At 45.0% G+C, this 25,740-nt stretch overlaps 1 protein-coding gene across 1 annotated transcript; it reads right to left on the reverse strand.

The window, feature by feature from the left end:
* Window positions 1-21,898: 21,898 nt before the first annotated feature.
* On the reverse strand, window positions 21,899-24,838 carry BCL2L10 (BCL2 like 10). The gene is made up of 2 exons (XM_002753466.6): window positions 24,368-24,838; window positions 21,899-22,156 (listed from the first exon to the last, which is right to left on the reverse strand). The coding sequence occupies exons 1-2, from the start codon at window positions 24,824-24,826 to the stop codon at window positions 22,037-22,039; spliced, it is 579 nt and encodes a 192-aa protein (XP_002753512.2). The 5' UTR covers window positions 24,827-24,838; the 3' UTR covers window positions 21,899-22,036.
* Between the last annotated feature and the right edge of the window lie 902 nt (window positions 24,839-25,740).

Genomic DNA, 25,740 nt, shown 5'->3' on the forward strand with positions numbered 1-25,740 from the left:
TTTATACAATTATTCAGGGAATAAGGGAGGAAGAAACAAAAATAAACCATGCTTGCAGCACATTCAGCATTAATTATTCACTCAGTTTGCTCTTTGACCTGCTTCCTCATAGTTGTTTGGTACCTGTTGTACTACAATCACATAAAACCCAGATTATAGTTCCCTTTAACTGCTCTATAGATAACAACTTGAACATTATGAACTATTAAGTTTTCCCTTTGATATATTCTTTCAGGTTCTGCATGCCAATTAAACTAGTGACATCAGCTGGTCTGAGGGTCCCCACAAGGAGTTGACTCTAAGAACACAGTTTCCACATTCTGATAATTTTCATACTCCTTACCTCCCCCAAGCAACAACAATTTTCTAGCCCCTTGCCCTTCACAGTTCTTTGAAAACTCCAGCCCAGAACTCCTCACAGAGATGGATATGAGGATCTCCTCCAATCTCCTTGCTCAGACACCCTGCAATCAATAAATAAAGTCTTTCTCCACTGCAAACCTTGCCACCTTGGTGTGTTACTGCATAGGAGGCACACAAAACTGTTGGTCCTGTAACAGTATACATCTATTGGTTTGGGATGCCAGCATTCCTTACCTACTTCTGGTAACATCACCTCTTTCTGAAGAGAATCCTCTGACATCTTTTGGTCTTCAAATGGCCTTCCAATCACAGTACTCACTGCCCCCAGGCCAAAGGGTGAACATATGATTTTACTGACCAATCACCTTGCCCCCTCTCCTTGGCTACAGATTCTAAATAAAGGCTCACAAAACAGCTTTGTGTGCCTGCCATGCAGTAACAGACCAATACACCAAGACAGCAAGGTTTGCAGCAGAGAAAGGCTTTAACGATTTCAGGATGGCTGGGCAAGGAGATGGGAGAAGACCCTCAAATCCATCTCTTTGAGGAACTCAGAGCTGAAGTTTTTAAGAGAACTGTGAAGGGCAAGGGGCTAGAAAATTGTGACTGTCAATTGGTCGAAATAAGGGGTATGAAAATCAGAATGTGGAAACTGCATTCTTTGAGTCAACTCCTTGGGGGATCCTTCAGACTAGCTGATGTCACTAGTTTTTCTGGTATGCAGAACCTGAGAAACTATATCAAAGGAAAACTTACTGTTTCATAATGTTCAAGTTGTTATCTGTAATAGAGCAGTTAAGGGAAACTGTCTCCTTGTGACAAATAAGGCCAATCAGAGACCCTCTCTAAAAATCTTTACTTGTATATACTGAGAGATGTTTTCTTTGGCCTTTGGTTTTTTTGGAATGATGTGACTCTGAGGCTGTTTGTAGCTATGATATTCCCTTTTTCAGTCACCAGTATCACCGATTTCTTAATGCATGTTTGTGTGTTGAATGGGCACATAGACTTACAGACAATAGATAACAAATACCACGACAAATACAGAAGAACAGGGCCTTATGGGAGATTTTCTGCTCAAGATAAGTGATGAACTAGAAGGGCCAAACTCTCTTCAAGGGGCAATTAAGGGACTCAATGTACGTAAGGGGAAAAAAAATACATTGAATAAGATGTGTATGTCTGGCATTTTAAGTCAAAGTTTAATTCTAGTGAAGATTTAAAACAAATGCCTGGATGATTTCAATGATGGAGCCAACAGAAGTTCATCAACAGTGGTATATAGAGAATGCATCGGCCTAAGTATACATAGCCCTCCCTCCCCACATACAGGGGATTGATTCTAGGACGGCTGCTAATCAAATTCTGCAGTTGGCCCTGCAGAACCCTGTATATGAAAAGTCAGGCCCTCTGTATATGTAGGTTTGGCATCTCTTGAATACTGTATTTTCTATCCCCTCCCCCCACTTTTTTTTTGAGACAGGGTCTCACCCTGTTTTCCAGGCTGGAGTGCAGTGGTGCAATCTCAGCTCATGGCAATCTCCGTCTCCCAGGTTCAAACATTTCTCCTATCTGAGGCTCCTGAGTAGCTGAGATTACATGCATGTACCACCATGCCCAGATAATTTTTTGTGTTTTTAGTAGAGATGGGGTTTAACCATGTTGGCCAGGCTGGTTTTAAACTCTTGAGCTCAAGTGATCTGCTCGACTTGGCCTCCCCCACGGTGCTGGGATTATAGGCCACTACGCCTGGCCTCTATCCCTATTTGGCTGAAAAAAATTGTGTACATAAGTGAACCCACAAAGTTCAAACCCATGTTGTTCAACAATTAACTGCACATATATATGTTTATTCGAGAAAGTGCAATTGTAATTTACTGAACCTAAACAGTACAACTGACCATCATGGAATGAATGGCGTGGATGCACTTTTCTTTTTGGGCTCCCTAGGACACCACATTCTTGGTTTTCCTCTTACCTCATTGGTTGCTTCTTACTGGTCTTCTTTGCTAGACTCTCCTTTTCTCTGATCTACTGGATTGCACAGTCTCCCAACAAGTCTCCCTGTTAGTATTCTTGCTCCCTTAGCCCAAGATGATTTTGTAAAGCACAAATCTTTTTTTGTTTTGTTTTGTTTTGAGACAGTCTCACTCTGTTGCCCAAGCTGGAGTGCAATAATGCGATCTAGGCTCCCTACAACCTCCACAGCCCGGGTTCAAGTGATTCTTCTGCCTCAGCCTCTGGAGTAGATGGGACTACAGGCCAGCTAATTTTTTATTTTTAGCAGAGGTGGGTTATCATCATATTGGCCAGGCTGATCTCCAACTCCTGATCTCAAATGACCCACCCGCCTCGGTCCCCCAAAGTGCTGGGATTATAGATGTGAGCCACTGTGCTCAGTCTAAATCACAAATCTTTTATATTAATCCAAAACTGAACTTGATGTCCCCTCCCCACCCCAAACCTCTGCTTCCCTAGTGTTTTCCATCTCATAATGGCAACTACGTTCCTACAGCTGTCTTGGGCAAAATCCTTGTATTTTTGACTACGGTCTCATTCATCAGAAAATCCTATCACTTCCAACCTCAAAACATACCTAGATTTTGAACCCGTGTCACTGCTGTGATTATGGCCATGATCATTCACTATCTGCATTATTATAATAGCCCCTCCATACTAATCTATTTCTGTCTTTGCCCATCATGCTCTATTCTCAAAGGACAATACTTAAAATTTAAGTCACATCAGATCACCACTCTGCTCCAAACTCTGCATTAGTTCTCCCTTCCTCCTAGAGTGAGACCCAAAGTCCTCAGCATAGTCCCGAGGGCTAAACATGATCCGCACTCTCATAACCCCTTGCCTCTCTCACCTAAGTGACTGCCTTGTACCTCTGGCTCATTCTGCTCCTGACCACATTGGCCATTATACCACTCCTCAACATGTCACACATGCTTCTTTCTCCTGTCTTGCCTGGAATATAATTCCCAGATATCTGCTTGGCTAAATCCATTCAAGTGTTTGTAAAAATCTCATCTTTTCAAGGAGGACAACCTCTCCCTACCTACTCTCGATCCCCTTTACTCCACTTTTCTTTCCCTCCCTCACAGTACACACTATTTTCTGACATACTGTATTTACTAATTCCATCCATTGACTGTCTTTTCCAGTTACAACACAGGTTTCATGAGGTCAAGGACATTTTTCTATTTTATTTTTTTGAGACGGAGTTTCGCTCTTCTTACCCAGGCTGGAGTGCAATGGCGCGATCTTGGCTCACTGCAACCTCCACCTCCTGGGTTCAGGCAATTCTCCTGCCTCAGCCTCCTGAGTAGCTGGGATTACAGGCAGGCGCCACCATGCCCAGCTAATTTTTTGTATTTTTAGTAGAGACAGGGTTTCACCATGTTGACCAGGATGGTCTCAATCTCTTGACCTCGTGATCCACCCGCCTCGGCCTCCCAAAGTGCTGGGATTACAGGCTTGAGCCACCGCGCCTGGCCCATTTTTTTATGGGGTCTCATTATGTTGCCCAGGCTGGACTGCGGCGGTATTCACCAGTGTAATCATAGTATACTATAGCCTCAAATTTCTGGACTCAAGTGATCTTCCTGCCTCAGCCTCCTGAGTACAGGTATACCACCACACCTGGCTATTCGTTTTGATCTCAGATTTTCATAGGAGATCAAAAATGTCTTCCTCAGGAACTCTGACCTTCCCAAAGACCTTGGGATAACAGCTTGAGATCTCCCAACACGCTGCCTAGCTAGATCACACCCTACGGGGAAGCATGCTCCTAAGTACCCTTAAAGCTTTTAATCAGCATTTCATTTCAGGCCCTGCTCTTAAGATACAGGCCAAGAATCTAAGGTAACAAAACATCCAAGAAAAATCTCCAACATTAAAGAAACAAAGCAAAAAAAAAATATATTAATGATATCAAAGCGGGGGGCTGAAGTATTTGGAATAAATGAAGACTATAAGGAGAAGTTTATTTAATATCCACAGAAAGACAATATTATGCATCCATGAAACAAAAGAAAAGGAACATATTGTTAAAAATATTCAGAGAACAACAACAACAAAAAGAACTCTAGGAAGCTAAGAATGTAAAGAAATAAGAAATTAAAAAAAAAAGAGTTGGAAGATAAAGAAATCTAATTGAAACAAAACAAAAAAAGCCCAAACTAAGAAATAGAAAATAGTAGTAAAAGGATAAGAAAATTAGACACCATCAAGGAAGCTCATCTAACTAGTAATAGCAGTAGGAAGAAAACAGCAAAGCAGTATGAAGAGTCAATGGAATGAACCAAGATAATCTCCCAGAATGGAAGAACGTGGATTTCCAGATCGAAAAGCTTTACCTAGCGCCCAGCACAATGGACAAAACTATACCCACATATTGTCGTCAAATTTCAGAACTCTGGGGTCAAAGAGAAGAACCTACAGGCTTCTGAATAGGAGAAAACAGGCCATATACACGATCAGGAATCAACACTGGAAGCTAAAGAACATGGAAGAATATATTTAATATTGGAAGGTAAGATAAAATGGAGAAACAAACGCTTCTGAAATTCTGAAGGGAAATAAACTGAGATCTAGAATTTTATACTCAGATATGATGAGTGCACCAAAATGTCAGAAGACACTGCTAAAGAACTTATTTATGTACCAAACACTACCCGTTCCCCTAAAACCTATGGACATAGAATATAAATTTTTTTTAATTAAAAAAAATTGAATTTTATACCCAAAGTATTATTAAACTGTGAAGGTGGAATAAAGACATTTCAGACATACAAGGCTTCAAATATTTACCTCCTACCTATTCTTTCTGAGAAAGATATTAGAGGATGTGTTCCATCAAAATGAGGGGCCAAACCATGAAAGAGAAAGGCTGAGGATAAGAAACAAGAGATCCAACACAGGAGAAAGCAAAGGGAATCCCATGAAATGATACTGAAGGGATGTTGCAGGATAGCAATTGTGTAGCAGTCACAGAGGACAATCAGTCCAGATTTGAGAAGATCAGAAGGCTATGGGAGACAGTTCTTCAGGAAGATAAAATACACAAAATACCTGAGGTAGATAAATGTCTCGATAAGAGATAGAAATAACTGTTAGAGAATTTAAAGATGGTTTTCTGAAAGTTTACAAAAAGCAAGTCAAAAAGAAGTAAAAAAAAAAATTGAGACAATTAAGAAAAAAAGGTGCAAAAAAAGTAATCACAGTTAATTACATGGCTCAGCTCTGAATAGCATGCAATGTCAATGTAAATAATGATATTGATTTAATCAAAGTTACGATATAATTAAATCGGGTGGGATTAGAAAATAGAAATTGTGTGTGTGGCAGATGATACGGGTCAGGGAGAGATGAAAGAGTAAAATCCCTACTTACAAAGGTGCAAAGACAATTAATACTGTCCCAGACTGAAAATCGGGACACAGTCATCTAAGCATTCTATTTAAAGATACAGAAATAAATACTATAAAGATTAGTTAAAATAATGTGAAGAAGTTAGTTGCCTCTGGGGCTGGGAATGGAGGGACCGGGACTAGGCACTGCTGGTTTTCCTAAGACACCTTATTGAACCATTTGGTTTATAAAATTATGACTATGTATAATTTTGAAAAATAAAAAGTTGACACTCATCTACTCTAAATGGGCGTCTTTTAGTAGCTTAAAATTTAACAGAAATCTTAACTGGGTCAATTAGCTTAACTGAGCTCAAATGGAACAGTATTATCATTAAAAGGTGAGTATTAGATAGTCATTTGATACAGTGTTTCCCAACCCCAGATGCACAGCCTTGGTTACACAATAGAACCACCCCGGGAATTTCTAGAACCTACTCATGCCATGCCCCACCCAAGCCACTCAGACCGAATCTTTAGGGCTCACAGGGGCATCTGTAGTTTTATTTTTATTATTTTTTTAAAGACAGAGTCTTGCTCTGTCACTCAGGCTGGAGTGCAGTGGCATGATCTCTGCTCACTGCAACCTCCAACTCCTGGGTTCAAGCAATTCTCCTGCCTCAAGTCTCCAAAGCAGCTGGGACTACAGGCATGGGCCTCCACACTGGGCTTTTTGTATTTTTAGTAGAGATGGGGTTTCACCATATTAGCCAGGATAGTCTCAATCTCCTACCTCAAGTGGTCCACCCTCATTGGCCTCCCAATGAGCTGGGATTACAGGCATGAGCCACCAGGCCCTGCCACCTGAAGGACTTTTAAAACTAGGGATGGGTTGCGCATGGTGAAGACCCCACTTTGGAGGTAGGAACAGAACAGAGTATCCAGCCTGGGGTCAAAGTCAGTGCTGCTACTAAATATAACCCTAAGGTCATGAGAACGTAGACTTCACGGCCTTCGCACAGGGCAAAGAGTGGGGATGCAGGGCATGGATTTATTTTCTTCCTCCAGAAGAAAAAATGCTAGATTTCCTCTTTATCATGTGTTCAGAGCACAAGTTAGCCTGTGACTCTTAAAAACACAAAAAATAAAACCAAACCTTCAAAACAATTATTTTTAGCAGATGAAATGCAAACCAGTGGCCCCTTCACAACCCCTTACCTCTCTTTGGGCTGCTAGAACCACTTTTTATTAGTCTTGGAGGCAGAATGGCTTTATGATTCATCAAGTCTACACTTTACTTTTAAAAACACATTTTATGGACAAGCATTAGGTCAGCAGAAACTTCCTTCCCACTTGGCATTTTTCATAAATCAAATGCAGGCAACGCTTGGTGGCAAGCCCGTGCCAGATATTCAGGGCTGTGTCAGGAAGTCAAGGTCACTATCATTACAACCCATGTCAAGAGCAGCAGCCTCATTGGTCTCAACTCTCAGGGGATGTCCTTACCAGAGGCACAGGATGGAAATGGGCTTTTAAGCAAAATGGAGGGTCCCACCTCCCCGAAGGAGTCCCCTACACCTTTCTGGCATTATGAGGACTGATGGTAGCCCCAGGATCAAGGATGACTAACATTTCAGAGGCGCCACATGCCAGGCGGTGTTCTAAGTGCTTCATGCATATCCTCACCCCTCAGGTATTTGGGTGAACCACACTTGCTAACCTCAAAGCCACATCATGGTCAAATAAAAACCAGAATTCACAGTATAAGGTTTATGCTGGGGCAGCACTATGTTACATATTCATGGAGAAAAAGGAAATCTAGAAAACAGGTCAGGAGGGCAGCTGGGAGGCACAGGAGGCAGAGGTGATGGTGGCAGTGGTGCCGGGTGGCCGGCTCCTGGCTCCTCTCCTCCCCACCCACCCATCCCAGCTCGTCTCAGCTGCTTGCTTCTCAACCTCTCCTTGGAAAAGCATCGGGGTTGTTGAGGCCTGGAGTGCTCTGGCATTAGCCACACCCCTCGTGCCTGATGTGTATGGCTGTGCCAATGTGTAGCAGGAGGGAAGTGGCTTCCGCCCTGGTGCTAAGGTCTATGAAGCCAGAAGACTGGCGGACAGAGGTGGCAGAGGGAGGACAGTCTGGATGACAAAGGTGGCCTGCCTTGCAGCTGGAAGCACCCATGTAAGGTTGCAATGCAATGTGGCTGCTTTGCACAGCCTTGCACCTCAGGGTGAGCTTCCAAAGGTTGCTAAAATGCAGTTCTGTGAAGTGACTGTTGCAGAGGAAGGCAGCATCCAGATCTAGGTGTTCTGACTCAGGGACGCCTTCCTCAACCGGCCAGACTTGGAGAGCTGTAGCCAGCCCACGGTAAGCATAGTCCTTCCACCAGCCATGCTCAAGGGGGCTGATGGACGAATCCTGCCCGGAGAGAACGCCTGACCACATGGGGACTGTAGTGCTTTGGCTCTGGGTTTTTATGAACTACTGCCACCTACATTTTCAATTCCTTTGAGTTTCAAATATTAAAAGAGGCATGGTTTAGAAACATGACACTGTTAGCCACTTGAGCAGAACTTGTAACAGCAGCTGGATGGCAGACAATGCCGAATGAAGGCCTTAGAGTGAGAAGCAGCTGAGTGATGTGGGTTAGAAACAGCACATTTGTCTGTGTAAGAGGCAGAGGGAGGATGGATCGGAGCTTACTTCTGACATATCTAGGATGGGTGCCCTGCCCTTCAGCTGTAGTGTTGGCAAGACAGCGTGGGTGGCCGTGTGGTGTCAGGGAAGCCAAGGAGCCAGAAGTCACCAGTCCTCTCTATTTTAAAGGCACAGGTGTTTCTTCCCCAGGTCTTGCCTGGGCAGTGCTTTCCTCTTCTCCTCCAGAATCTTGAGGTTTCAACCTGGAAGGGGGTGAAACCCTCCTGTGTTGCAGGTGGGAATGTTTAATAATGCAGCCACTGTGAAAAACAGGTTAGTGGTTTCTCAAAACGTTAGAGTTACCATATGACTCAGCAATTCCACTCCTGGATGGAATTGGAAATACGTCCACACAAAAGCCCAAAGTTCATATCAGCATTATTCATAACAGCCAAAAAGTGAAACAACCCAAATGTTCATCAGCCAATGAACGAATAAACACTGTTTGGTATATTCAAATAGTGGAGTATTACTCAGCCATAAAAAAGGAATGAGGTACAGACATATGCCACAATGTCACATGAAAACACTATGTTAAGAGAAAATAGTCGGACACAAAAAGCCATGTGTTGTCTGATTTTTCTTATATGAAACGTCCAGAATAGGCAAATCCATAGAGATTAGAAGTAGGTTAATGGTTGCCAGGAGATGAAGGAAGAAATTGGGAATGACTCCTAAAGGGTCTGAGGTTTCTTTTTGAGATGACAGAAATGTCTGGAATTAGGTAAAGATGATGGATGCACAATACTGTTAATATATTAGAAATCACTGAGTTGTATACTTTAAATGTTATGTAAATTTTATATAATTTTTTAAATTGCAAAGAACTATTGGAAGAGAAAACCACCTTAAGAGATACTTTATTTTTATCTTTTGTGATGGAGTCTTACTCTGTCACCCAGGCTACAGTGGAGTGGCATGATCTCGGCTCACTGTAACCTCTGCGTATTGGATTTAAGCAATCCTCCTGCCTCAGTCTCCCGAGTAGCTGGGATTACAGGCATGCACCCCCATGCCCAGCTGATTTTTGTATTTTTAGTAGAGGTGGAGTCTCACCATGTTGACTAGGCTGGTCTCAAACTCCTGACCTCAGCTGACCCATTTGCTTTGGCCTTCCAAAGTGCTAGGATTACAAGGGTGAGCATAGAAGTAATGCCCAGGACACACAGTGGCTCATGCTTGTAATCCCAGCATTTTGGGAGGCCAAGGTGGGCGGGTCACCTGAGGTCAGGAGTTTGAGACCAGCCCGGCCAACATGGTGAAACCATACCTCTAATAAAAATACAAAAATTAGCTGGGCGTGGTGGCACACATCTGGTCTCAGCTACTTGGGAGGCTGAGGCAGGAGAATCACCTGAACCCGGGAGGTGGAGATTGTAGTGAGCCCAGATTGTACCACTGTACTCTTGCCTTGGCGACACAGTGAGACCCTGTTTAAAAGAAAAAAAAAATTGTAATGCCCAGCAAATTTATTTCAGCAATATTTTTTATTTCCAAGAACTTTAATCACAGAAATAGAAACAAACAGCTGGAGATCCTTCCAAATCTGAGATATCCATGTTTCCTTGAGAGCTTTATTCTAGCTTCTTCTTTGATTATGCATCCTTGGGGAGTATTCTTTCTGCTGAGTCTGTTACTTCTCCCATGCAATTAGACTTTTCTTTCAGTTTCTGGTGATCCTTGGGGTCAGTTAATAGCTAGGGCTAAGATGTGTGGGGTGAAAGATTGTCCCAGCCGACTGCCAGGGACTGCAGCTTCTCATCTTGGCATTGTTCCATCATTTTGTGAGAGAAAATGTTCACATTTTTGAGAAGTGCTTTCTATTGCCTGAGGTGGCCCAGAGATCCCTCTAGCTGGGTTCTATTGTCAGTTTCCTCCCACTTACATTAAATCTGGAAATTGCACATTGCTGATGGCACCCCCCCAACCTCCACTGCGTCAATGCTACTACTGATTATTGAGCTGTAATCGATCTTTTCAACAGAATTTGAGAAGGAGGGGTAAGATACAATCCAAGTGAAAAAAAGGAGCACTTCTTATGCTTTAAACTAAAGCTTTCACATACATATTCAATTATTTGCAAATACGTTAAGAAACATGAATCATTGATTTCCTATTATCAAATTTGTTACAAGTAATTTTGTGATAAAAAATAATAATACGAAGATAAAAAGCTAGCTAAGTTTCATCTCATTAAATGTAATCTTGCTAACAAGATTAAAATGTTAAGGTCAAATGAATACAGATATACAAAGTAAAATGCAGCTCAGCATGTCACTCCACCGGCCGATAAAAGGAACCAGGCCTCCCTGGAGAAACAGCATCGGCTCATGGTTGTTTGTTTGTTTGTTTTTTTAACTTTATCCATGGGTTCTAATCCTTTCCTATTATCTATTTGATGCTCACATTGTCCCAAATTTGACCAGTGGAGGCCTCTTACCAAAAAGTTGGTAAAGATAAAACAGAACCATGAGATTGGAATTTCATTCAACTAATTAGCTGGACAACTGGTAGAAGAACACAGCCTCTGAATGTTTTATCCTCCATGCTTAGAAACTGAAAGAAAATACCCAAGAAATAATACATAAGGAATGAAAGGACAATTCACTTTTATAAACTGCTAATAACCATGTCGCCTAGGATATACTTAATGATACTTGAGTGAGGGAGAATTTTTTTTTTAGGGAATTTGGGTGTATTTGTTACAGCACAAATGTAGAAATGGTCAGCATGTTTCCCAAAGTGTCTTAAAATAAAATCCAATTTCTTCCCATTTTGAAATACTAGTGACAGCGGGTAGTTTTCATATATGAGTGCATTTTCACTTTACCACCACCGTGAGGAAGCTCAAGTCCGGATAATTTAACCACTGAAGACCTAAGACCTGAGTAAGCGGTCGAGCAACTGCCGAACACAATTAGATCTCTTTGCACATTTTCCCCGAGCAATCAGATAATTTTACAATTTCAATTTAAAGAGAAATGTAACTTTCAGCCATGTTGAAATGAAGTGGACTTACGTCTCAAAGTACAGAAATCTGAGTGTTTTTAAGGACCAAAAGTCTTGTGTGCAAGGTGACCAAAGAGGCACATAACCTACCCGTCCCAAGTCAACTGTTAAAGCCTGAGTCACTCTTCACCAGTAACAGTTAATTCCAAAATGAGCTTTAGAGACAAAGCAAGAAAATGGTATCCTGGCACTGCAAACACCATTTGTTGCCAGGTAGACCTTTGAAAGGGAGACGCAGAGGTGTGCCCATCTGCTCTGCTGCCTAAGCCTCGGTGAACCTCCAAATGGAATAAAAGCTGAGGACTTTAGACCAAGACTCTCCCTTCAAAACCTCAACGTCTTTCCTTTGTCCCTGGGCTCTCTGCCTGTCTGATTACTGTACAGAACTGAGCACGACGGAGCTCATGGGCTAGATTTTTCATCTCTGGTGACCTGAATATTATATTCCTCTCTCCCCAAAAGCATCTTTGATTTTTGTTTGTAACTTTTGCATGGGGTTTTCTTTTTTGGCTTCTCCACCCCCCTGCATGGTTTATTTCTTAGAATTAATCTTTTTCTGTAGAAAAGCAGCACCGACAAGAAGTAAAAAGCCTCTGTACTGTACCTACAAGTAAATAGTAGGCAGATAGGATACAACGGCTCACCAGGACAAATGCACTCACTGTAAGAAAGGAAGAAACGAGTTTCCTAGGACCGCCAGAGAAAGGGAAATTTGCTCCTTATAGTTTATCATTCGAACAGGGCAAAGCCAGGACGCACGATCACCCTGGTCATACCTTTCATTGTACAATGATTCCCAAAACTCTATCAAGTGAATCAAGGGAATATTGGAGCCTCATTCTACAAATAAGGCATGCGATATTCAGAGATGGGAAGTCTCTTGCCCAAACTGATAAGTGGTAAGAACAGCAATGGTAACACTGATTTAGCACCTGTTGTAGGCCTGGCTCTGGATTTCAAGACAACTTTATGTTATAAATAATGGGCATTTTTTTTCCCAATGACATAACAGAAGTTAAGGGAGGTTAAATAACATGGTGGTGTGATTCATATATTTATGTGTCTCTCTAGTTTGGGCTTGAAGTCTCTCTTTGGAAGGGGCCAGAAGCCAGCCACTCTCCGGGAGAGCCCTGGCCAGGGAGAAAGGTAGGCTCTGGGGTGTTAGTCAGGTGAGGCACAAGGTGGACACAAAACCAAAATGCGGAACAGAAGAAATCTCTTACTTACACATCCCAGAGATGTCCAGTGAGCGGTGGGAGCCCGAGGGAAGTCTGGAGGCCATGGGGAACCAGCGAGCAGCAGGAGGGCCTGAGGCCTGAAGCTTTGTCCTTGGGCTTTCCTGCGGGGGTGTGGATTCAAAAAGAACAGGTGCTTTTTTCACTGATTCAAAAAGAACGGGTGCTAAGTGGGGCTTATTTACAGGACTCTGGTGTTTACCGTTAGGTTTTATCATGGTCAGCAGCCGTGTGATGTGTGGGTTCTCTGTCAGCGTCAGTGGGATGAAGAACAAATGGGCCCCATCACAACCACTCAGAGAGGGGGAGTATTACCCAGACCAGAGGTGATACAGTGAGACCCGGCTTCGGAAAACTTAGGCCAGGCCTGAAAATGGATACAGAGGCAGCAACTGTATAAACACTGTCTGGTCTCGAACTCCTCCTGACCTCGTGATCCGCCCGCTTTGGCCTCCCAAAGTGCTGGAATTACAGCCATGAGCTACTGTGCTCAGTCTAATTTTGCAAAATTTTCAGATCAGAAAACAGAACCTCAAGGAAGAAAATGGGAGCAAAGGCAGTTTCTCCCCTTTCAGGCTCACTGGAAAGAACTGTGTAATAACTAGATCACTATGCCTTGAAATGGCTCATTAATTAATGCTGACTCTTTAAAAATAAAATTTCCAGTGACTTGGCATTCAGATCACGTCCAAAGCTAAGATAAATTCCTGAGCCCTGAGGTGATATTTTACTTCCACGCCACAGTCCCCAGATGTTCCCTGTATACTGCATTTTAATGGTGGGTAAGCTGATGGACTTGCCTTCCTGTTCCTCATCTTAAGGATGGCGTCGTGGATAATTAGCACTCAGCCCCTGCTCTCTCAGTTCCTCTTTTCTCCTCTAACCTCTAACCCCTGTCTCATCCTGGCTCTCAGAAGAATTTTTGCTTCTTATTTCACGGAGAAAATGAAAACCATCTGAATAGAACGTGCACACCCTGTCTCTCCTATATGTCCAAATACTGTGTCCATATGCAATTATCCCTCTATATTTGCAAGAGATGGGTTTAACACTCCCAAGAATATGCTTCGGAACCCAGTGTAGATGAAAGACTAGCCTTTTGGGTTTTATATCCCTTGAATACTGTATTTTCTATCAGCAATTGCTTGAAAAAATCTGTCTATAAGTAGACTCATGTTGTTCAAACCTGTGTTGTTCAAGGGTCAACTGTACTTGGCCTCTGTCCTCTTATTGTGGATGAGCCTTCAGGCTCCTCCTCCTCACAGCACTAGATCTCCTCTCCTGCCTGCATCATCAAATGCTCCATCTCTTGCATCACTACTATCAGCATTCATGCATGCTATTAATTCTTAAAAAAAAAAAAAAACCCTCTTGGCTGGGCATGGTGTCCCACGTCTATAATCCCAGCACTTTAGGAGGCCAACATAGGTGGATCGCTTGAGTCTAGGAGTTTGAGGCCAGCCTGGGCAACAAAATGAGACCCTTGTCTCTACAAAAAAAATATAAAATTTAGCTGGTGGCAGGTGCCTGTAATCCCAGCTACTCCGGATGCTGAAGCATGAGAATCTTTTGAGCGTGGGAGGCGGAGGTTGCAGTGAGCTGAGATCGTGCCACTGCACTCCAGCCTGGGTGACAGAGTGAGACTCTGTCTCAACAAGCAAAAACATCATGAGTACATGCAGGTTCATTTTGTTTTCCGCTTTATTCTTTTGTATGCTGGAAAATGTATACGAAAAAAGGTTTTTAAAAATCATCTCAATTTTACTTCCCCTCTAGGGATTACATTCTTTCTTTCCTTTTATAACAACGATCCTTGAAACAGTTTTTCTACATGCTGACTCTGATTTTTCTCCTCCCATACTCTTTTGAACCAACTTCATTCAGGCTTTCCCCCGCTGCCATTCCAGCAAAACTGCTTTTCTTCAAATCGTTAATATCCTCCACATTGTTAAATCTGGCGGTTATTTCTCAGTCCTCATCTTACATGACCCCTCAACAAAAATGGACAGTTATCATTCCTTCCACCCTAAACACTTTCTTCACCTCACTTCCAGCTCCAAAGCCTGGCAGGGAACTTGTAACTGTCAACAGCATTAATGTGATTCTTACCTCCTTAACTCCACCAAGTCAATATTACTTCTGAAACCCAGACTGTAGATTCGATTCCCATCCTGGTGTAAGTTTTGTACAAGGAAAGGTGTGCTCCCAGGCAGAACGAAAATGTTGGTAGTGGGTCACAGGAGCGAGGCTGAGTCATCACCATTAGTAAGGCAGCTCAGAAGTCAGGGCCAGCTCATGACAGGTCTGCATAGTCGGTAGGAAAGGATATTCCTGTGACCATCTGAACAGGGGCCCGCAGCAGCCCAAAGAGAGTTACTTGCTTAGAAGCTGAAACAGGAGTATATGATTTTTTTATTTTTTGAGACAGGTCTCACTCTGTTGCCCAGGCTGGAGTACAGTGGTGTGCTCATGGCTCACTGCTGCCTCAACCTCCTTAGGCACCAGTGATCCTTCACCCTTAGCCCCCTGAGAAGCTGGGACTACAAGTATGTGCCACCACACCCAGCTAATTTTTTTTTTCTGAGAGAGGGTCTCTGTCACCCAGGCTGGAGTGCAGTGGTGCGATCTCAGCTCACCACAACCTCAACTTCCTAAGCTCAAGCAATCCTCCCACCTCAGCCTCCCAAGTAGCTGGGACCACAGGTGTTCACCACCATGCCCAGCTAATTTTTGTATTTTTGTAAAGATAGGGTTTTGCCATGTTGCCCATGCTGGTCTCAAATCCCTAAGCTCAGGCGATCTACCTGCCTTGGTCTCCCAAAGTGCTAGAGTTATAGGCATGAGCCACCATCCTTGGCCACCCAGCTAATTTATCTTTTTCTCTTCTTTTGGTAGAGTTGGGGTTTCACTGTGTTGCTCAGGATGGTCTCAATCAAACTCTTGGGGCCTCCTAAAGTGCTACAATTATATAGGCATAAGCCATCTCACCCAGCCTGGGAGTATATAATTAGCACTGCTGCTCAGATTCCTTCCACAGGTCCTTTCCTCTACCCCATACCAGACACTACTAGGCACTGGGTATACAAATGGAATAGGTAGGACACAGTCCCACCCCCAAGAAGGTTATGGTTCAGATGGGGTGAGACAAGTCAGAGCCACAGTCTGAGCCACGAATGAGCACACAGTATAGGATGTTGTACAGGAGAGGGTCCTCCCAAGGGGGCTTCTAGAGAAGGCTGGAATAGCAAGCAGGATTCAGCTGCAAAATGAATGCAGTAGGTAGGAGGGTAGATGGAAGCAGGGAAGGGGTGAGAGAAGGCACCGCGTGTGGTGGGGTGGTTTGTGCATTGCAGGACATAAGGCCAGAAAGTTGAATAAGGGTGGGGGTTGAGGGGAGGGAACTTAGAGGGAACCTTAAGTTCCTAAGGGAACCTTAGGTCAATAGGTGCAGCAAACCACCATAGCACATGTATACCTATGTAACAAGCCTGCACGTTCTGCACATGTATCCCTTTTTTTTTTTTTTTTTTTTTGAGACGGAGTTTCGCTCTTGTTACCCAGGCTGGAGTGCAATGGCGCGATCTCGGCTCACCGCAACCTCCGCCTCTTGGGTTCAGGCAATTCTCCTGCCTCAGCCTCCCGAGTAGCTGGGATTACAGGCACGCGCCACCATGCCCAGCTAATTTTTTGATTTTTAGTAGAGACCGGGTTTCACCATGTTGACCAGGATGGTCTCGATCTGTTGACCTCGTGATCCACCCGTCTCGGCCTCCCAAAGTGCTGGGATTACAGGCTTGAGCCATCGCAGCCGGCCCCCTTTTTTTATTTTTAGAAAAAAAAGTTGAATAAAATGCTGATCACATAGGCCCTTGTGAGTTAATTTCAGCAATTTCAACTACATCTGAAAGTTGGGGGTAGGGTGGCATTACAGGACTTAAAATTGGGAAGCTTGGACCGGGCATGATGGCTGACGCCTGTAACCCCAGCACTTTGGGAGGCCAAGGCTTGAATCAGGAGATCAGGAGTTCGAGACCAGCCTAACCAATATGGTGAAACCATGTCTCTAATAAAAATTAGTCAGGCCTGGTGGCATGTGCCAGTAATCCTAGCTATTCAGGAGGCTGAGACAGGAGAATAGCTTGAACTGAAAGGCAGAGGTTGCAGTGAGCTGAGATTGTACCACTTCACTCCAGCCTGGGTGACAGAGCGAGAATCCATCTCAAAAAAAAAAAAAAAAAAAAATTGGGAAGCTTGACACCAATAAGCTGGCTTTTAAAGAAAGCTTTTTGGCTGCAGGGTGGAGGATGCAGGGAAGGCAGAGCTGCTTGGGTCCTATTCTGGAGGGGGTGAGGGGTTGGCAGTTGTTACCAAGGGATAGTGTCCCCATCTCACCCCAAATTCATATGTTGCAGCCTTAACACCCAGTGTGGCAATATTTCAAAACAGGGCCTTTAATGAGGTAATTAACATTACATGAGGGGCTGGGTGGAATGGCTCATGCCTATAATCCCCACACTTTAGGAGGTGGAGGCAGGTAGATCACCTGAGGTCAGAAGTTTGAGACCAGCCTGGCCAACATGGTGAAACCCCAACTCTACTAAAATGAACCAGGCTTGGTAGTGGGCACCTGTAATCCCAGCTCCTCGGGAGACTGAGGCACAGAACTGCTTGAACCTGGGAGGTGGAAGTAGCAGTGAGCCGAGATCAGTCCACTGCTCTCTAGTCTGGAAGACAGAGTGAGACTTCATCTCAAAAAAAAAAAAAAAAAAAAAAGGGGGCAACCATGCATGTATAAAGCGATCAGGAATATGTTATGAACTAATGATTAATGTGATTTTGTGCACCTGTGAGCCATTAAAAAGATAATGAAGGTCATTACTAAGATTATTAGTAAGGATTTGAACACTGAGGGTGAATAGAGAACGCTTTGATTAATATGTACTGGGAATAATCATGGTGCCAGTGGGGAAAAACAGGGAGATGAGGGAGGCAGGTCCAGAAGGACTCCAAAGTTACAGGGAAAGTACAACTGGAAAAAAACAATCAATGAGTGAAGCAAACATTTGCCTGGAAGTGCTAGAAGCTAGAAATGCAGGAAAAACTTGAGAGGAGATAACATTAGTTTTCAAAGTAGACAAAGGGTTGCATATCAGGCCAAAAGTCCCTGATCTCCAGGACTTCAGGACTACCACACCTTAAGAACTGCTATTGGAGTGGACAGACCTGTGACTGACAGGCTGATGGGTGATGGTATTTCAGGGTCGAAGAATCTGCCTCTTGAGAGAATTGGAACTGTCCTAGCAATCAGTGCTGCATCATGCTAATGATCCTTCCTCTTATGAACCCAGAATATTTAGCTGTGGAAGCAGCATCCACGTGTCTGAAAACAATGACGTGATTATCACGTGAAAAAACTAACTCCTCCTTGCAGCCATTCCAGACGAAACCATTCCCTAACCCTTGCAGACCTCACCACTGTGCTATCAGCTCAGCGCACTGATGGGAGATGGAGTCTTGCAGCAGGATGAACCCATGTGTGTCTAATCTGTAACTGACTCAGACAACCTGAGAGAGTCTAGGTTGAATTGTGGTCTAAGCCAGGTCTCCACATCTTCCTCTTCAAACGCTAAAGTGAAAATGCCAGAAGAAAAGGTGGCCATCAATAGACCAGCAACGGAGGGAATTACTGGTAGACAGAGAACAGTTATCACTACCCTTCACAAACCTATGCAGTTATCTAAGAAAAAGAAAGTTTAAGTGTTGAAAAAGAATCCGAACTACTGGAAGTTCAAAGTAGCCAGTTTAGAATCTACATTGTTTCTTTTTATGGCAGCCATAACTGAATAATAAATGTAATAGGAAAAATTGATTATCGAATTTGGGACTGAATTTTCACTTGAAATAATAAAGCAGAAAAGGAAATCTGAGTCCTAAGTAGCTTTAGGCACAGCCAAATTGTGAGATTTAAGTAATGTCACCAGAACGGTTTCTCCACACCCCATCCTGCCTTCGAATTTTAGACTCTCTCCTTCTGTGTGGTGTTCTCCACCAGGCAGGTTCCCTCTTTACTCCGGTGGAAACGAAGTGTCGCCTGATAACGTGTACAGGAACTCTTACGTCGACCCCTGACAGCTTTGCTTAGGACTCGGCTCTCTAGGACAGATCTGGGTCATATTCCTGATCGTAGGGTGGAGTGAAGTGAGGAGTCAACCCCACCAGAGCCACATGGTCTAAGAACAGAGGATGGGTAGGTTCCTATAGGAAAACTGAGCTGTCATCGCAAGATCATGTGGCTTTGGGGAAGGCAGACATCCTCTACAGATTCCATTCCCAATAGCGACAGAAGCCAAAGAGCTGGAAAACATCTAAATAGAACCTATATAAAGAAAACCACAGGCCGGGCGCAGTGGCTCACGCCTGTAATCCCAGCACTTTGGGAGGCCAAGGCAGGCAGATCACCAGGTCAGGAGTTCAAGACAAGCCTGGCCAACATGGTGAAACCCTGTCTCTATTAAAAATACAAAAATTAGCTGGTGGTATGTGCCTGTAATCTCAGCTAATCGGGAGGCTGAGGCATGAGAACTACTCAAACTGGGACCCAGGAGGTGAAAGTTGCAGTGAGCTGAGATCGCACCACTGCACCCAGCCTGAGCAACAGAGTGAGACTCCACTGGGGGTGGAGGGGGGAAGAAAGAAAACCATGAGACCTGAGTAAATGGAGCAGGAGTTTATGTTCTTAGAAAGGAAGGCAATGTTAGGCTGGGCGTGGTGGCTCATGCCTGTAATTCCAGCACTGTGGGAGGCCAAGGCAGGTGGATTGCTGGAGCTTAGGAGTTTGAAACCAGCCTGGGCAACACAGTGAAACCCTGTCTCAAAAAACAAAAACCAGGGAAGACAATATTGTAAAGAGATACTATATATTTCCAAATTGATCCACTTTCATTCTGTCACCCAGTCTGGAGTGCCATGGTGTGATCATGGCTCACTGCGACCTCAACCTCCTGGGCTCAAATAATTCCCCCACCTCAGCCTCCTAGCTGGGACTACAGGCATATGCCACCATGCCTGGGTAATTTTTGGGTTTTTGTTCCTCCTTTATTCTATTTTGTCTTCAGACCAGACTAGCTAATTTAAAAAAAAATTTTTGTAAAGACAGTCTCACTACGTTGCCCCGTCTGGTCTCAAACTCCTGGGTTTAAGTGATCATACTGCCTTGGTCTCATAAAGTGCTAGGATTATGGGCATGAACCACCACACTTGGCCTAAATGGATTCTTTTGAGATGCAGTCTTGCTCTGTCACCCAGACTGGAGTGCAGTGGTACAACCTTGGCTCACTGCAACCTCCCCCTCCCAGGTTCAAGCAATTCTCCTGCCTTACCCTCTGGGAACACAGGTGGGCACTACCACAGCCAGGTAATTTTTGTATTTTTAGTAGAGATGGGGTTTTGCCATGTTGGCCAAGCTGGTCTTGAATTCCTGACCTCAAGAGATCCATCCCACCTCCCTGCCCCCACCGCCAAAGTGCTGGGATTACAGGTGTGAGCCACTGTGCCAGGCCTCTGAATGGATTTTTATAAGCTGCTTTTAAAAAATTCACCTTACACTACTCACTAAAAGAGCCAAAGATTTTTCTGAAAAATAGGGAAAGGGATTAGACTTAGCCCATCAGGTATTGAAATATACTGGGAACATACAGCAGTCGAGATAGTGCTATTAGATGAAAGATGTCAGAACAGAATGGAAAATATATTCAAATCAGCAGGGGAAAAAGGACTGTGAATGAATAATGCTGAAATATCTACCCCTGCTCTTCAAGAAATGATCCCTACTTCATACTTCACCAAAAAAAATTTAGAATGGATTAGTGACCAAGGACATAGAATGCTTTTTACACTCTTAGGACATGGATCTTTGTCAAGAAGGCCGCAATAACCCTGAGGCCATAAAGTCAAACATTAGAATGATCTAGCCGGCACTGTGGATCACGCCTCTAGTAATCCCAGCACTCTAGGAAGCCAAAGCAGGCAGATCACTTGAGGTCAGGAGTTTGAGACCAGCCTGGACAACATGGTGAAACCCTGTCTCTCCTAAAAATACAAAAATTAATTGGACATGGTGGCGGGCGACTGTAATCCTAACTACTTGGGAGGCCGAGGCACAAGAATCTCAAACCCAGGAGGCGGAGGTTTCAGTGAGCCAAGATCTTGCCACTGCACTCCAGCCTGGGGGACAGACCAAGTCAAAAAAAAAAAAAAAAAATCCAATACTGCCAAGTGTGAAGAACTAAGCACTCTCATGCCCTGGTCTAGGTTTGGACTGCTCTAGCCTATTTTGAGTAATAACTTGATAGAAGCCAAATTTTAATACATGTCAATTGGGACTAGATTCTCTATATTCTCATTCTAGGATGCTTTTACCAATGTAATCATGCATGTGTACAAGGCTATGGACAAAAAAGCTCCATGCAATGTTTCCAGTAGCCCCAAAAGAAGAAACACCCTGAAATACACATCAATGGCAAGGAAGTTAAATCAGCGTATCCTGTGTATAATAACAGGTGGGAAGGCCTGCAGGGAATCACAATTAACCACCTTGCAGGTGGGTGATAGTTTGACTGCAGAATGGGAGGAGGGGAGAAATGAGGGACTTTCTATGAGCTTGTGCCTTGCTGGGGGAAAAAAAAAAATCAAGCATTGTTACATGTTTATTTAAGGAGGCAACAAGAACAAATTGTCATCAGTTCAACTTACTCCTAAGAATGAGGGCTTACTGAATCAGGAAAGCCAACTTTTTTTAAGATATAAATTTATTAAAACTTTGACGTTAACAATTTATTAATTAATATGTTAACTATAAAAACCTAGAAGTCCCAGGAATTAGATTTCAAAGGATTTGGTCTCAAATAATTCCTTATAAGTGATTTTAAAGTGACATTCCTTGTTAAACTGGGACTTTTTCTGCTTTGGGGCTTGTGTTGCCCCAGCTGTGGCCAAGATTAAAATGCCTCAGCAGCACATGAAGCTGTGGAGATGAGAGGTTCACATTCACTCTTATCCAAGTTTCAGCAAATAGCACCCTATTTCCCATTTAATGGAATGCAGTTTCCTCTGCGATTCTTTGGCATAATGAGGTACTAGACTCCCCATTTCTCCCACTCAAGGAAGAGCCATCTGCATTCTTGTCCTCACACCTGAGTACTTGTCACAAGTTAAAACACTGGCCAAATCATTACTTTAGGACTCCTTGTATGCATTCAGGTAAAAACATCTGGGGTGGGAGGACGGTGCCTTCTCTCAGTTCTCGTGCTCACCCCTCAGTCACTTAGTTGGTCACAGTTGGGCAGGTAGAAGTGGGCTAAAACTTTTAAAACTCCTCATTATCGTGTCCAGAAGTAGATGAATACTGCTGTTAACAACCATGACAGGAAAACCTGGACCAGCACTTTTCTCCATAATGCCAGCAAGGAGGAGGTCCTGAAGAAGTAACAAAAGCCATCCTACAGTGGGGAGAGAAAAGTTAGATTGCCTCGTGATGCTGAGAGCCTCACTCAAAACACGTGGAAACTGCAGATTAAACAGCAAAGGAACATTTGGATTTAAGAGTAAAAGGAAGGAAATTCTGATCAATACACACGGAGTAATGAGGAGCCCCTGAGGAGTGAGGACTGTTAAGTGGACAGAAGCATCCATTTGACTTTGTCACTTGGTGTAGGAACACTTGTATCTTGACTCAAAACCAAGAGGAAGGTAGATTATTATGCTCTTTTCTGAGCAAAGAGATGCCCTTTGGGAAACTGTCAAGTCACTAGATTGAAAAGTTATCACCTGATACTACAGCAAGCACCAACTCCATTTAGGAAGGGAACTTAACTCGAGGCTGTGGCATTTTGACTGCAAGGGCAGAGACGAGGGTCAACTATGTTTACCCAATTTGAGAATTTCAGCTTTTTTTTCTTTTTGAGGTGCAGTTTCGCTCTTGGTGCCCAGGCTTGAGTGCAATGGTGAGATCTTGACTCACTGACTGCAATTTCCACCTCCCAGGTTCAAGCGATTCTCCTGGCTCCGCCTCCTAAGTAGCTGGGATTACAGGTGTCTGCCACCATGCCCAGTTCATTTTCAGTAGAGATGGGGGGGGCGGGGGTTCACCATGTTGGTCATCTTGAATTCCTGGCCTCAGGTGATCCACCCACCTTGGCCTCCCAAAGTACTGGAATTACAGGCATGAGCCATGGCAACCCACCGAGAATTTCAGCTTCTTGATGTGAAGAGATTATTCTTTAGTCAACAGTGATTAGCCAAAAACATGAACAAAACAAAACAAAAACTTTTGCTGGGTGTGGTGGCTCACGCCAGTAATTGCAGCATTTCGGGAGGCCGAGGCAGGGGGATCCACCTGAGGCTGGGAGTTTGAGACCAGCCTGACCAACATGGAGAAACCCTGTCTCTACTAAAAATACAAAATTGAGCCAGGCGTGGTGGTGCATGCCTATATTCCCAGCTACTCGGGAGGCTGCAGCAGAAGAATCACTTGAACCCGGGAGGCAGAGGTTGCGGTGAGCCGAGATTGTTCCATAGCATCTAGCCTGGGTAACAAGAGCAGAACACTCTTAAAAGAAAAAAAAAAAACCTTCAAGGGCCCCTTTCCAATTCTCATCTCTTCAGGTACTGAGCCCGGAAGGGCCAGAGGCTGTGTTGAGAGCTCAGGTGAGGCTCTTAGGCAGGCAGCTGAAAGGAGTTCACCGGCCCAGAGGGCTGAACACCAACACGAACATGAATGAGGCAGAAGGTCAAGCTACACCTCCCACTCCCTGTCACTTCTCAGAACGCAACTTGTCGCTATACCAGGTCTAAATGGGAACGACCCACAGGAGGCTACATTTTGGATCAAAAAACTTGCCGGTTTTAATAGTTCGGCCATAGGCATCCAGTAACATGGGTCACCTCAGTCACTGAATCAACGCCAATAAGGTGGTGAGGATTAAATGGGGTCTAGCTCAGAACCCTGGGGGCATGCGGGGTGTGGGGAGGGTCTCACCACCAGGTGGCTTTCCTTGATTAACAGCTGCAGACCAAAGGCCTATCCCTCTAACCTTGACCAAAGATTAAGGCCTGCAGCTGAAACCAGAGGCCTAGAAACGTCCTCACTGAGGGCTGGATGCAGCGGATTAGAAGTTAAGGAACCTTGAGTAAGCGCCACCACTGGGCGACCAGAGCACTCCACAACCCCTCTTGCCAGACTGAGAGGTGTTGGGGGTTATGATTGACGGGTCTGAGTCTCTCCAAAGGCGCATTTAATAGGCACAGGAGAAAAACACCCCACTCGGCCTGGTCCCCCAATTGCTGACTTCATTGGTTGGTAATTTCTATAGGAGCAAAGCATTCAGACCTAATGGTCTGGGTGCCGCCAAAAGCGCCCAATGAGCTAAGGCCAGGGCAAGGTCCAAGGGAGCAGACCCAAGCCGTGCGTGGCTGCTTCGGAAAAGTTCATAGACAGCCATCTAACAAGGCCTATTCCTGCCAACCTTACTGCCAAGGGAGGAGAAACCCCAGACCTCACACCGAACATTCCAGTCCCGCTGAAATGAGCCCTTTTGCTTTCAAGAAACCTCGTTCCAGGGGCCTGACACGGTGGGTCCCTCCTCGTGCCCGGCACGTGTGCGGGCGGTTCCCAGGTGCCTATCCCGCCCTGTGTCCCCCTCCTTGCTCACCCAGCCGCCCTGAGCCTCCAGCCAGGCACGGTGCTGCCCCACGAGCCGCGAACTCAGCAAGGCCACCAGGCGCTGGCAGTCCCGGGCGACGTCGCCTTCCGGCTCCTTCAGCCGAGACTGGAAGCCCCACTTCTTCCACCGGGCGGTCACCAGCGGCCCCCTCTCTAGCAGCGTCCCCGCGAAGGCCAGGAGCATCACCACGTTGCCCCAGGTGGGGCCGGGACTGTCGGAGAGCAGGGCCTCCGCCATCCTCGCCACCAGCTCGACGCGGTTCCCGGGGTAGCCGAGGTAGGCGGAGAAGAAAGACCGGTAGAGTTTCCGCACACTGGCGGCCACGGCGCGCAGCACAGCGGCCTCGGCGGTGGACGGCGGCGACTCGGGGGTGCCAGGCTCCCGGGAGCAGTACTCCAGGTAGTCCGTCACCAGCTGCTCGGTGCGCTGCCACAGCGGGTCAGCCATGGTCCGGCCTCTGCTGGGGCTCCGGGCCTTCGCGGGCTTTCTTGGCCCGGCCGCGCCTCCCCCAGGGAGGGGCTGCCATGCCCCGCCCCAGCCCCCAAGCCTCGATGTTTGTTTTCAGGATTGGGAGAGGAGCCTTTGATGGGAATCCCAACTGCACCTGTTCCAGTCCCCAAGGCCGGGCGGTGCGCACGTGTTCGCGTAGCGATCAGGTGCACTGTGCCACTCTTTGGGGGTTATTTAGCTCCAGGCCTGGGGACTAAAAACCTGAGGGGACAGTCTGGGAAGCTTGGCTGGGCTTCAGTCTCCTCTTAAGGAGAGCTGGAGAAAGGCTACACAAGGCCCCGCACGGACCACTCCCTTGGCCATTATCTGCATCTCTAGATTGGAAAGCACCCAGGTCTGTATTGGAGAGTCCTTTCTTTGGGGTCTGGTGCATGTGGCAGGAAAAAAGCGAATTCTCTTGGGGGCTGCTAGAGGACCAATACTGGCTGTATTAATTCATATTTAGTAAGAGCCTTTGGGGTGCTAGGCCTCTCCCTCTTAGCACTGAAGATACAATGGAGTCTGATCTCCCATCATGAGCTGGATGTCATCTGACCTATGTAGCCATAAAGTTGAATGTACACAGCAGCAATCTATCATCAAATGGAAGTGGAGTATTAGAAGCTTAGCCCGGCAGGTTCAGAATTGAACTGTAAATTGTATGAGCAGGTAGCTCAGACTCTTCCAACATCAACTCCTATTGCTTTGCCTCCTCTCCCTCATGTCATGCCTATGGCCTCCAGGGATGCTACTTACGGCCAGTTGACTGAGAAAAACCTCCAGCCTATATTATAGATGGGTCTATATGATGTGCTGGTACCACATGAAAGAGAACAGCTGCAGCATTCACTCACACTCACTCGGGGTGTCTG

The sequence above is a fragment of the Callithrix jacchus genome, chromosome 8 (genome assembly GCF_049354715.1).
Source record: "Callithrix jacchus isolate 240 chromosome 8, calJac240_pri, whole genome shotgun sequence".
NCBI classification, from domain to species: Eukaryota; Metazoa; Chordata; class Mammalia; order Primates; family Cebidae; genus Callithrix; species Callithrix jacchus.

Bases quoted from the DNA above. Each gene is read 5' to 3' on its own strand.
- BCL2L10 (XM_002753466.6), bottom strand. From the start codon at position 24,826: ATGGCTGACCCGCTGTGGCAGCGCACCGAGCAGCTGGTGACGGACTAC. The intron at 22,157-24,367 runs GTGAGCAAGGAG...TCCCCACTGTAG, and splicing joins TGGAGGCTCAGGGCGGCTGG to GATGGCTTTTGTTACTTCTT.